The 13885-nt window shown below is 45.0% G+C and overlaps 1 protein-coding gene across 3 annotated transcripts in view; it reads right to left on the bottom strand.

Moving 5' to 3' along the window:
• Positions 1 to 13885, bottom strand: part of srpk1a (SRSF protein kinase 1a) — a 33537-nt gene that overhangs the window by 2109 nt on the left and 17543 nt on the right. Inside the window, exons 11-15 of one of the 3 annotated variants that reach the window (XR_014380726.1) lie at positions 12477 to 12577; positions 12043 to 12150; positions 11463 to 11572; positions 9433 to 9502; positions 5 to 97 (exon numbers count right to left, since the gene is read on the bottom strand). Coding sequence is in view for 1 of the 3 variants with exons in the window: in XM_014147360.3 (XP_014002835.3) it covers positions 5 to 97; positions 9433 to 9502; positions 12043 to 12150; positions 12477 to 12577 (372 nt within the window). In the remaining 2 variants the exon portion in view is untranslated. Of the gene's footprint in view, positions 1 to 4; positions 98 to 9432; positions 10078 to 11462; positions 11573 to 12042; positions 12151 to 12476; positions 12578 to 13885 lie in introns of all 3 variants that reach the window. The other 2 variants (XR_006759358.2, XM_014147360.3) reach the window with 2 other exon arrangements.

Below are 13885 nucleotides of genomic sequence, written 5' to 3'. Positions count from 1 at the left end.
TTACCTTTCTTGGTGAAAAAATCCTTGGAATATTTCCCAGCCGTTATGAGTTTGCGTGGGACTTGCCCCAGCAGCTCAATGATCAATGCAATATGGTCTGACAAAATAAGAGTAAGAAAAGAGAGGGGGGGAGGGGGGGTGGACGACACCAACAACATATTCATCAGACAGTGTTCCAGTCACAGGCCCACCCCGGGTGGAGGGGCGAGGGAGGGTTGAGAGGGGGTCAGTCTGACAGCACTTAGAAGAACCCACCGTTACTTTTGTGGTGTACAATCCCTTTTCAACCCACTGAAAACTAAGTACAGGGGTCAATCAATTCAAATTCAATTATTTTTTGACAGCATACGTTTAGATTTAAATATGTTTGCCTATGAAAGAAGTGGTCAGAATGTGTATTTTTGGACCCCAATGCCAAAACATTCAAGAGATAAAAAGGTATCATTTAAAAGCTTACAAATTAATTTAACCTTTAACGTCAATTATCTTTTTTAAAGAAAGTGTAAACTCCATAATTATTTTCTTCCTATTCGCATACGTTGTAGTTTAGACCACATTCCACATTATCGGATGTTGTGTGCCCACCATCGGTTGAGACAACATTTTGAATTCAATTAGGTAGTTGCCATGACGCCCTGGCAGCAGTGTACTCTAGACAGAGAGTGCCTGGAAGTTGTTACATATTTAGTTATTTTAAAAAGTGTATTTTAAACATTTTTTGGAACTAACATTTGTTTTTGTTTTATAACAATTCGTTTTTATTGCAAATATCTGGTGGTTTTGAGTCACGGATTTGCAGATTGACTGACAGGTCAAATCTTTTTGGTTTGGCTAGGTTGGAATCCTAAAGGTTGCTTAGGATTCAAATTCATTCTCTTAGAGGAGGTGCTCCCACAATAATGTAATTTGTACCACAGAAGTTAAAGTACTGGATCCTCCACACTAAATCAAGCATTTTGCTACACCCGCAATAACATCTGCCAATCACGTGTATGTAACCAATAACATCTGCCAATCACGTGTATGTAACCAATAACATCTGCCAATCACGTGTATGTAACCAATAACATCTGCTAATCACGTGTATGTAACCAATAACATCTGCTAATCACGTGTATGTAACCAATAACATCTGCTAATCACGTGTATGTGACCAATAACATCTGCTAATCACGTGTATGTAACCAATAACATCTGCTAATCACGTGTATGTAACCAATAACATCTGCTAATCACGTGTATGTAACCAATAACATCTGCTAATCACGTGTATGTAACCAATAACATCTGCTAATCACGTGTATGTGACCAATAAAATACAATTTGATCCCATTCCACTACCTTTTCAAGCTTGTTTATTATATGAAAGCAAGCTTTGCTTTATACTTACAAAACCATGATGTTTGATTGAGTGAGCTGTTTTGTATTGTATTAAATGTGGTGCCTGGCTAGTTCCTTAAACCTTTATTTTAGCAATGTCATTGAGAAACATATATATTTCATAAAACAATGTTGGTCAGTAGGTGCCCAACATTACATCAAGCGGTGGTCTGTTGGATACAGTCCCTCATATAGAGGTCTATAGAGCCTGAGAACTTTTGTATTGTCTTAGCAATTGTTATAAACAAGCAAAGGGTAAAAAGATGCTTCAAATGAAAACCGTGATGACTGCATTAAAATACAGTAGCTTGCATAGGCCTATATTTAAATTATATTGAAATCAATTAAGTTCTATTTTGCTAATTGTAGGAAACTGTCAATTTTTTGGCACCAATTTCTTGATATGTAGGCCTAACATATGTACAAATGTCTCAAATATTTGCTTTAGTGCATAGCCTAAGCATTAAAATAAGCCGCCTCAATATTTGCCATAAGTGATGTTCTCACGCGGAGCTGATCCATGATCAGTATCTAAATGTTAAGGGAAGATTTGAAAGGAGAACGCTGAAACGAGAGCAGCACTGCCTTTCTTTCAAACCAGTATAGACATGCTCCAACGACGTGCTTATTGAAACTTCTCCTTACGTGGTGTTTTGGGAAACGCGTGAGAGTTCTTCGGCCGTTAATGAAATGCTGAATCGTTAAAAACGCTCGAGTTCCATCACTATACCGGGCCCTGGCTATCGATTCGTAGACATGGCTATTTGCATTTATGCAAAACATATGGATATTCTCCCTTTAAAAAAAGGGGAGGGGGGGGTGAATATCAACAGCTGCTTTGCATTATGAACATACCAGTTCCTGTAAGTGACTCAAAGTACTGAATAAGTGAGAATCCCAGATCCTCCCTAAAGTTATTTGCTTGTTGATGGTTATTTCGTATTACGGGGACCTACACCGACATCTTTTTTTGGTGCAGTCCGGACTGGCCTTGAGGTAGAAGTCCACGGGTGTGATATTCCCTAAAAACACGCCACTTCGATACAAGTGACTTTTCGTAGCAGGTTAGGAGAGCAAATTCTCCTAACTAGCTGTATCGAAGTGGTGTGTGTTAAGGAAATCTCTTCCATGGATGTTGATTTTTGGTCCAAACCTCAGTGGAAAAGACTTAGGACACACAAATGGGACAGCCCTGCTGCGTCAGACGTGAGCTGATTGAGGTAGTCATCTGAATGTTCCCCGGGACAACGGTGGTCTACTCTGACATCACACAGTGGAGTGGGAGGAGGACAACAAGCCCATAGAGATGGTCCAGTGGGAGGAGGACATCAACAAGCCCATAGAGATGGTCCAGTGGGAGGAGGACATCAACAAGCCCATAGAGATGGTCCAGTGGGAGGAGGACATCAACAAGCCCATAGAGATGGTCCAGTGGGAGGAGGACATCAACAAACCCATAGAGATGGTCCAGTGGGAGGAGGACATCAACAAGCCCATAGAGATGGTCCTAGTGGGAGGGGACATCAACAAGCCCATAGAGATGGTCCAGTGGGAGGAGGACATCAACAAGCCCATAGAGATGGTCCAGTGGGAGGAGCATCAATAAGCCCATAGAGATGGTCCAGTGGGAGGAGGACATCAACAAGCCCATAGAGATGGTCCTAGTGGGAGGAGCATCACCAAGCCCATAGAGATGGTCCAGTGGGAGGAGGACATCAACGAGCCCATAGAGATGGTCCAGTGGGAGGAGGACATCAACGAGCCCATAGAGATGGTCCAGTGGGAGGAGGACATCAACGAGCCCATAGAGATGGTCCAGTGGGATGAGGACATCAACGAGCCCATAGAGATGGTCCAGTGGGAGGAGGACATCAACGAGCCCATAGAGATGGTCCAGTGGGAGGAGGACATCAACAAGCCCATAGAGATGGTCCAGTGGGAGGAGGACATCAACAAGCCCATAGAGATGGTCCAGTGGGAGGAGGACATCAACAAGCCCATAGAGATGGTCCAGTGGGAGGAGGACATCAACAAGCCCATAGAGATGGTCCAGTGGGAGGAGGACATCAACAAGCCCATAGAGATGGTCCAGTGGGAGGAGGACATCAACAAGCCCATAGAGATGGTCCAGTGGGAGGAGGACATCAACGAGCCCATAGAGATGGTCCAGTGGGAGGAGGACATCAACAAGCCCATAGAGATGGTCCAGTGGGAGGAGGCATCAACGAGCCCATAGAGATGGTCCAGTGGGAGGAGGACATCAACGAGCCCATAGAGATGGTCCAGTGGGAGGAGGACATCAACGAGCCCATAGAGATGGTCCAGTGGGAGGAGGACATCAACAAGCCCATAGAGATGGTCCAGTGGGAGGACATCAACAAGCCCATAGAGATGGTCCAGTGGGAGGAGGACATCAACAAGCCCATAGAGATGGTCCAGTGGGAGGAGGACATCAACAAGCCCATAGAGATGGTCCAGTGGGAGGAGGACATCAACAAGCCCATAGAGATGGTCCAGTGGGAGGAGGACATCAACAAGCTCATAGAGATGGTCCAGTGGGAGGAGGACATCAACAAGCCCATAGAGATGGTCCAGTGGGAGGAGGACATCAACAAGCCCATAGAGATGGTCCAGTGGGAGGAGGACATCAACAAGCCCATAGAGATGGTCCAGTGGGAGGACATCAACAAGCCCATAGAGATGGTCCAGTGGGAGGGACATCAACAAGCCCATAGAGATGGTCCAGTGGGAGGAGGACATCAACAAGCCCATAGAGATGGTCCAGTGGGGAGGACATCAACAAGCCCATAGAGATGGTCCAGTGGGAGGACATCAACAAGCCCATAGAGATGGTCCAGTGGGAAGACATCAACAAGCCCATAGAGATGGTCCAGTGGGAGGACATCAACAAGCCCATAGAGATGGTCCAGTGGGAGGAGGACATCAACAAGCCCATAGAGATGGTCCAGTGGGAGGACATCAACAAGCCCATAGAGATGGTCCAGTGGGAGGAGGACATCAACAAGCCCATAGAGATGGTCCAGTGGGAGGAGGACATCAACAAGCCCATAGAGATGGTCCAGTGGGAGGAGGACATCAACAAGCCCATAGAGATGGTCCAGTGGGAGGAGGACATCAACAAGCCCATAGAGACGGTCCAGTGGGAGGAGGACATCAACAAGCCCATAGAGACGGTCCAGTGGGAAGACATCAACAAGCCCATAGAGACGGTCCAGTGGGAAGGACATCAACAAGCTCATAGAGACGGTCCAGTGGGAGGAGGCATCAACAAGCCCATAGAGATGGTCCAGTGGGAGGAGGACATCAACAAGCCCATAGAGATGGTCCAGTGGGAGGAGGACATCAACAAGCCCATAGAGATGGTCCAGTGGGAGGAGGACATCAACAAGCCCATAGAGATGGTCCAGTGGGAGGAGGACATCAACAAGCCCATAGAGATGGTCCAGTGGGAGAGGACATCAACAAGCCCATAGAGATGGTCCAGTGGGAGGAGGACATCAACAAGCCCATAGAGATGGTCCAGTGGGAGAGGACATCAACAAGCCCATAGAGATGGTCCAGTGGGAGGAGGACATCAACAAGCCCATAGAGATGGTCCAGTGGGATGAGGACATCAACGAGCCCATAGAGATGGTCCAGTGGGAGGAGGACATCAACAAGCCCATAGAGATGGTCCAGTGGGAGGAGGACATCAACAAGCCCATAGAGATGGTCCAGTGGGAGGAGGACATCAACAAGCCCATAGAGATGGTCCAGTGGGAGGAGGACATCAACAAGCCCATAGAGATGGTCCAGTGGGAGGAGGACATCAACAAGCCCATAGAGATGGTCCAGTGGGAGGAGGACATCAACAAGCCCATAGAGATGGTCCAGTGGGAGGAGGACATCAACAAGCCCATAGAGATGGTCCAGTGGGAGGAGGACATCAACAAGCCCATAGAGATGGTCCAGTGGGAGGAGGACATCAACAAGCCCATAGAGATGGTCCAGTGGGAGGAGGACATCAACAAGCCCATAGAGATGGTCCAGTGGGAGGAGGACATCAACAAGCCCATAGAGATGGTCCAGTGGGAGGAGGACATCAACAAGCCCATAGAGATGGTCCAGTGGGAGGAGGACATCAACAAGCCCATAGAGATGGTCCAGTGGGAGGACATCAACGAGCCCATAGAGATGGTCCAGTGGGAGGAGGACATCAACGAGCCCATAGAGATGGTCCAGTGGGAGGAGGACATCAACAAGCCCATAGAGATGGTCCAGTGGGAGGAGGACATCAACAAGCCCATAGAGATGGTCCAGTGGGAGGAGGACATCAACAAGCCCATAGAGATGGTCCAGTGGGAGGAGGACATCAACAAGCCCATAGAGATGGTCCAGTGGGAGGAGGACATCAACAAGCCCATAGAGATGGTCCAGTGGGAGGAGGACATCAACAAGCCCATAGAGATGGTCCAGTGGGAGGAGGACATCAACAAGCCCATAGAGATGGTCCAGCTGGGAGGCCAGGGGAGCATCAACAAGCCCATAGAGATGGTCCAGTGGGAGGAGGACATCAACAAGCCCATAGAGATGGTCCAGTGGGAGGAGGCATCAATGAGCCCATAGAGATGGTCCAGTGGGAGGAGGACATCAACAAGCCCATAGAGATGGTCCAGTGGGAGGAGGACATCAACAAGCCCATAGAGATGGTCCAGTGGGAGGAGGACATCAACAAGCCCATAGAGATGGTCCAGTGGGAGGACATCAACAAGCCCATAGAGATGGTCCAGTGGGAGGAGGACATCAATAGGACAACTGAACCGAGGCTCTGTTTACAGGTGCGTATGGGGTTCAACCATTTTCTATATGCAGTTCAACATAGCTCATTTTTCTCGGCTATGGTGTGTGTTGTAGTCTTGGTTATTCTTAAGTCGATGAAATGTAGCATAGCTAACTGCAGTGTTTGTCCTGTTTGAAATCGGTCTACCTTGTCTTACTGTAGCTTGCTCTACTGAGTAGCCTACCTAGCTAGTTTTGCAATGCCCATTGCATGCATTCTAAGGTAGCTAGCTAGCTCTGTGACACATTCAAAGTTTGCCGTTTGCTTTGAGCCTATTTAGCTAGCTATGTTTTGTGGAAGAATGTAGCTATCATATATTATCAAAATTGAGTTATAGTACAGTTTTGTGGGGTAACGTTGGCTCAGCTAGCTAGTTCGGTAGTAAACTTAAGCAACGCATCATTGATTGTAGCTAGCACACAACATTAACTTGCTAGCATAGCAGCCAAGGACGTTAGCTAGCTTATTTGTGCATTTTTGTTAGTGCTCTGATTACACCTAAGAGTCTAGGTTAGCAGTTTAGACATGACTTTAGCCTTATATGAAAAACCTTACTTGGCTAAATATATCTAGCTTTCCTCGCTTGTTGGTTAGCTACCTAGCCAACGTTAGCTCTTATCTGACTGGTATAACATGTTAGCATTGTCAGAAATTCTACAAAAAAGGTAGCAAGAGAGCGATACATTATACATCAAAACTGTTGGCCCTACAAACATATTTCAGTCCGAAAGGTGGCAAGTCTAACGATCACTTTTTGAATGCTGTTGTCTCCTCCTTATCCAACACCTAGATATTGAGCTATGTTATGCTAGGTTGGGGCAAGAAATTGTCATTTTTTCCTAATGCTAACGACCCTGTTAAAAATACAGTATGTGGTTCTCACTAACGGCCGGACAGCTCATGACGAGAGGCGAGGAGTGTGTTGTTTACCTCCAATCAAGTTGCTTAGCAAATGTTCATCAACATTGGTGTCATAATGGCTTAGATCGGATAGTCGGGAGATTTGAATTGAACTTCAACCAATCCCTACTATAGTTGGTACCAACCGGACATTAGAATGTTAGCAATTGGGTGGTGGGACTTCTGTTGCCGTCAGAGGACCTTGCCTGCGTTACCTCCCTACACCCCTCCCACGTCCCCCAGGGCAGGCCACAGACACACAGTAGCATACCTCTTCTGGTGAAGTATTCCTGTGAGAATTTCCCACTCAGTGCATAGTGGCGGGGAACTTTCCCCAACAGCTCAATAATCAGAGCTAGGTGGTCTGGAGGCCCGGGGCAGGTCACAGAGAGAGAGGGATAGAACAGTGAAAAAGGAGAGAGCAGAAACAGAGGAGGGAGACAAAGTGGAGGAGAGAAAGCAGAGGATACAGGGAAATAGAGGGGATGGTGAAGAAGCAGAACAGAGCCAAGTGGCAGCATATTAAGACAAATGGATAAAGATGACGGCGTAATGGCATGAAATGACGCACATGTATGACAAAACCCTAGAATGATTCTAATTCTACAGAGAAAGCCACAGTATCTTTACCAACCAAACAACTTCAGTGGTTTGAAAAGAGGTTTTTAGTGCAGAAAGCCTCTGTATCAGTGGACTGAAGTCTTGTGACAATGACCAAAGGAGTTGGGCAAGACAGCACAAACGTCTGGTGCAGGAGGAAGTTACTTGGTTTCTGTTGCACGTAAGACACGCCAATAAGATGGAGAATGGTAATGAAGTCATTCATTGGGGTTAGCTGTTAGAAATGGAAACAAACTCATCAAGGCAGTATACACAGCCAATCTATAAGGAAGTGTTTAGATTCAAGGTGTGAGCAGTAGGAGACAGCTAGCTGTCAACAGCACCTGAAGACATCATATAGTAAACTGAAATGACATTCCTCCTTATAAGGCTGCACAAGGCAAGGCGTGCCAGTTAGATGTAGCGTAGCCCGGGGCTTTCTCAGCCAACACGCCACTGAAACAATCAAGCCGCTACAAACTGAAAAAGGTAACTGCACATGCAGATGTGAGCAAAGCATGGTACAAAGGCAGCAAAGGAGGTGGAGAACAGCTGAAGAGTAACGTAGGGATGAGGTGAATGAGGAATGAGTAGGAGAAGGGTGGGGATATGTGGGCCCCATCTTCAGAAATATGGCTCCAATTTATTATAGGGGAAATAGACACAGGAATGCAGGTAGGCACCCAACATCACATGATCATAGATTTACTCATAACAATAATGTCCAATAAACACCAAACAGGTTTCCTTAGACTAAAAAGCACTTTCAATGGAAGATCTACACTGAACATGGTTTTTAGTCCAAGACTAGGCTTAAAATATCTGGGAAACTGGCCCTTTAAGATTGACTATAACTGTTACTGCCAACTCTTCTGGAAATATATGGCATGACAATGATGGAATAGTTGGCTAAAGCACAATAGGACCAGGCTAGCTGATGTATGCTAAACCAAGTCTCTCCAACCCTGTTCCTGGAGAGCTATCCTCCTGTAGGTTTTCACTCCAACCCTGTTCCTGGAGAGCTATCCTCCTGTAGGTTTTCACTCCAACCCTGTTCCTGGAGAGCTATCCTCCTGTAGGTTCTCACTCCAACCCCAGTTGTAACTAACCTGATTCAACTCATCACCCAGCTAATTATTAGAATCAGGTGTGTTAGATTAGGGTTGGAGTGAAAACCTACAGGACCATAACTCCAAGAACAGGGTTGAGAGCCCAAATGGCTATTCAACTAATATCACTAAAGGAGTTACACAAACCGTGGTGTTTATATTGTCAACTGGAATACTATTCAAAATCATACAATATTGTACCAAACGCATTGCACAGTATTGTACCATCAAATACACACCGCCTACTGTAAAAAGCGTCATTGTTGGTTTTTAAATCATTCATTCATATTTAGGACCAACTAAAACCCAAAAGGTGATGAGATTAAATGACAACGCATTCATATTTTGGTAAAGCTTTTCACTGTAGGCCAATGGTTCATGTCACAAATCCAAAAAATGGCTCTTCCTTGCATATTAGGCAGCTGAAGCAATTTCCAACATATGTACATACCTGCCATTTTCAACATAAAATATATATAGCCCTACATTCAACATACATTCAAAAACAGACTGCTACAGCGTAGAGACAACCATCGAAACACTAAGACAGGAAAAGACCAGCCTACGTAGATCCAAATCAAGCAGTAGAGTACGTATCATTACCTTCATCCCTGGAGTAATCTTCCCCGGAATGGGGCTCAAACAAGTAGTCCCCAGTGGCCAGCTCAAACGCCTGCAGAGACAAGTAAACAAACTATAAACATAAATAGCAACAAACACAGACAGGAAACAGACGCTCTACTGTAGGGAGAAAGACAGTCAGCCATTCTAAATATTATCTACTTCCTGTACAGACATTCCTCTTCCCGTAAAGTAAAATATCCTTTATTATCCCCAAGTTGGGAAATTTACTTGGCTAGTAAAAAAGGGAATTCTAGTCCTTAACTTAGTGATCCATCTAAGACTACCTAATTTCCAGAAATGACTAAATTAACCTCTTCTACTTTCACACACACAACAAAAATATAAAACAACAATTTCAGAGATTTTACTGAGTTACAGTTCATATAGGGAAATCAGTCAATTTAAATAAATTCATTAGGCCCTAATCTATGGATTTCACATGACTGGGCAGAGGCGCAGCCATGGGTGGACCTGGGAGGCGTCATAACTCTCCTGTGAAGATCTGAAGGATCAGGTTGCAGCGGGTCCGCTCCACAGCGCCCGCAGAGGGAGAGGGGGCTGCTTTATGGCGGTCGTAAAATACGCTGTCCCTATGCTCTGTAGTGTTCGAGATTGGAATGTAAACTGTGGAACAAAGAAACACTTGGACATCAAATTTGGAATAATTGAACAGTATTTCTGTATTCCAAGCAGTTGAAATGGTCCGTGGACACTTAAAGGACAGTCATGTCGAGTTTGGTGACATTACTGTGTCTTTGGTTGTGTACACGTCTCAATTATGCGGTTTACCTCTAAATGTTGTGAAATGAATATGATTACATATGAAACTATTTGTGAAAAGATGTGATGTTAACCTTCGAAATTAGGAAAATGTGTTCCATATGAAGCCTTAACCAAGTCAGTGGCCACACCCGCACAGACATTACCTTGGCGTCATGAACCGCCCCTTTTCCCAGAAGTGTATAAAACCACTCATGACAAAATTTACATTTTATACCAAAGAGACCCACGGTAAGCCAGACGTCACGAATGGTTAAGAAATCTACAAACTAGAGTGAAGATGACACCGGGACAGGGTCCCTACGTAGAAATGGCTAAACTCAAACTATCGATCACTACCCAAGAAGTAAATCCTAGACCGTAACCTTTACCAGTCTGCAGCTGAAAATATGCGTAAGTCTAGGGCGAGAACACCGACAACCGCGGAAGCATCTATTTTAACAGAACAATCCTTCGAACATTTCCGAATGGTACTCTGAAGTATCCATTATAACAACTTACAGACTTTGATCGCTGGTGGACAAACCAGAGATTTCTGTCAACTGACTATCCAGCAGATAGACCAGCAATCGCAGAGAGAGACCAGCAATCGCAGAGAGGGGACAGCAAAGGCACACACTCGTAAATATGTCAATTGCAATTTCTTTTCGAATGAGCGGTTGTTCATGTTCAAAGTATTAGTAATTTCTATGAGTTTAGTTATCAGCTCTGAGTTCCCCGCTCTTGAGCTGTCCCCACCCCTTTCCTTTGTCTACCAAGCGTCATATTGGGTTTCGTCCACTAGGGACTTTTTATTTATATCATGTTAGTAACCACGTATGACCTATTGTGTGTATGTTCATGTAATTCTGTGTGATTATTAAGCTAGTTTGTAAATAAATAATTAATCCAATTTGTATATTGCTGATTCATGATCTATGTTAGGGTTCGAGCAGATATTAGACTGATGAGGTAATACATTAACAGAAGACTAATCAAGTTATAGTCAGGGAAATTGAAACGAAAAAATTTCTGTGGTGCCCCAACTTCCTAGTTAATGGACTATTCTGTGATTCTTTGAAATTCTGAATAATTACACAGAGAATTGATTTGATAATATACGATCTGATAATATACAGTCTTCACATTTAATGAGAGCAAATGCTACGACAGAGGGCATAGGCCCACCCACTGGGGAGCCTGGCCCAGCAAATCAGAGTTTTTCCACACAAAAGGGGTTTATTACAGACAGAAATACTCCTTCAGACGATCCCACAGGTGAAGAAGCCGGGGGTCCTGGGCTGGCGTGGTTACACATGGTCTGTGGTTGTGAGGCCAGTTGGACGTACTGCCAAATTCTCTACAACAACATTGGAGGCAGTTTATGGTAGAGAAATTAACATTCAATTTTCTGGCAACATCTCTGGTGGACACTCTTGCAGTCAGTATGCCAATTGCACGCTCCCTTAAAACTTGAGACATCTGTGGCATTGTCGTGTGACAAAACTGCACATTTTAGAGTGAACTTTTATTGCCCCCAGCACAAGGTGCATCTGTGTATTGATCATGCTGTTTAATCAGCTTCTTGATATGCTACACCTGTCAGGTGGATGGATTATCTATTGCAAAGAAGAAATGCTCACTAACAGGGATGTAAACTAATTTATGCACGACATTTGAGAGAAATACGTTTTTTTTGTGCTAATGGCAATTTCTATGATCTTTTATTTCAGTTCATGAAACATTGGACCAACATTTTACATGTTGCGTTTATATTTTGTTCAGTATATATGCATGTAAAGTGTGTAAGTGGTTGTTGTCCAGTCTTACCATGCAGGCTGTACTCCATATGTCAGCTGGTGTGCTGTAGCCAGACCCAATAAGCACCTCTAGAGAACGGTACTGTCTCGTCTGGATGTCTTCTGTAAAGTGCTTGTGCTGCGGAGGAGAGACACAGGTCAACGGGACCACTAACTACTGTTTCTATTCAGATCAGTTCAAATAGAGAGAGACAGGAAGTCAACGGGACTACTAACTACTGTTTCTACTCAGATCAGTTCAAATAGAGAGAGACAGGAAGTCAACGGGACTACTAACTACTGTTTCTACTCAGATCAGGGTCTAAGAGCGAGCATTTCAGTGAGTCTATCTGGAGGTTGGCCATTTTCCATTGCACCAGACAAGCTCAACTAAGCAGGCAGGCAACATCAATGCCTGGTAGACTTCAGCATGAAATCCCTTGGGTCATCTGCACAGATACTCACCACCCAGCAGGCGTTCCCCAGGTCTGCTATCTTGACCTTCAGTCTGCCTGCATTAAGTGGCTCCAGGGGGTTGACCAGGAGGTTTCCCGCTGCTAGTTTGGCTGCATCCCCAGAAAGCGCGAGAGAGAGAGCAAGGGGAAGGTGGAGGGAGAGAGAGAGGAAGGGAAAGGCAGATGGAGAGGAAGACAACCAGCCATTTCAACACTGACCTGAGTAAAATAAAGGAGGAACACAAACTACTGTACTTAAAACTCAGATGAGATCACTTTGTTCAATCATAACTAACCTCCTGGTTGTATCGCTAGACATAAACATATAGCCATGTAGACAGCTCCACCACATAGCAGGTGCTCTAAAATTGAGACCATTTTACTTCAATATTTTGCTGAACGCCGTGACATTTTATTTAGGAGCACAATGTAGAGCGGCCCTGCAATGTAGAGCGGCCCTGCAATGTAGAGCGGCCCTGCAATGTAGAGCGGCCCTGCAATGTAGAGCAGCCCTGCAATGTAGAGCAGCCCTGCAATGTAGAGCAGCCCTTGGGTGCCATGGAAAATACAGAGCAGATTCATGAACGTCGTTCTTACAGTTACTACAAAGAAAACGTTGTTACATCAAATAAGTTCCGGAACTCCAATTTGAGCAGCAGCAGCTGAAAAATGAGCTCCTACAAATATTGAAATTTACATGGTTTTTAGAGTGAAGTACATCGGAAAAAAGCAAAAGAAAACTGCAAGACGGAATAGGAGAAAAAACAAGCAACAAACAAAGAAGATAGGCTTTTGAAAAATAACTATTTTTCATAAAATTGTAGTTATCTTAGCAAGCTGAATTGTTTACCAGTTGCTAAGCAGTTGCTAGGGACTCTTTTGGAAGAAGCTAGCTAGCTAACGAAGAACAACAAAGAATATCTAGTTAACAGAAGAAAAGAAAGTGAAAATCAGGACAGAAGAAAAAGGATATCAAAGTGAAACAGTTCTCTAAAGACACAGGAGACAATAATACAAGAAACAACACTTCTGTAGCTTGTCAACTATGTGTCTGTCTATCCCTGTTCTCTCCTCTCTGCACAGGCCATACAAACGCTTCACACCGCGTGGCCGCTGCCACTCTAACCTGGTGGTCCCAGCGCGCACGACCCACGTGGAGTTCCAGGTCTCCGGCAGCCTCTGGAACTGCCGGTCTGCAGCCAACAAGGCTGAGTTCATCTCAGCCTATGCTACCCTCCAGTCCCTAGACTTCCTGGCGCTGACGGAAACATGGATTACCACAGATAACACTGCTACTCCTACTGCTCTCTCTTCGTCTGCCCACGTTTTCTCGCATACCCCTAGAGCATCGAGCCAGCGAGGTGGTGGCACTGGAATCCTCATCTCTCCCAAGTGGACATTCTCTCTTTCTCCCCTGAC

This window comes from Salmo salar, chromosome 15 (assembly GCF_965601325.2).
Source record: "Salmo salar chromosome 15, fSalSal1, whole genome shotgun sequence".
Taxonomy (NCBI): domain Eukaryota; kingdom Metazoa; phylum Chordata; class Actinopteri; order Salmoniformes; family Salmonidae; genus Salmo; species Salmo salar.
The sequence above is the reverse complement of the archived record's forward strand: the minus strand, read 5'-3'. Positions and strand labels throughout refer to the sequence as shown.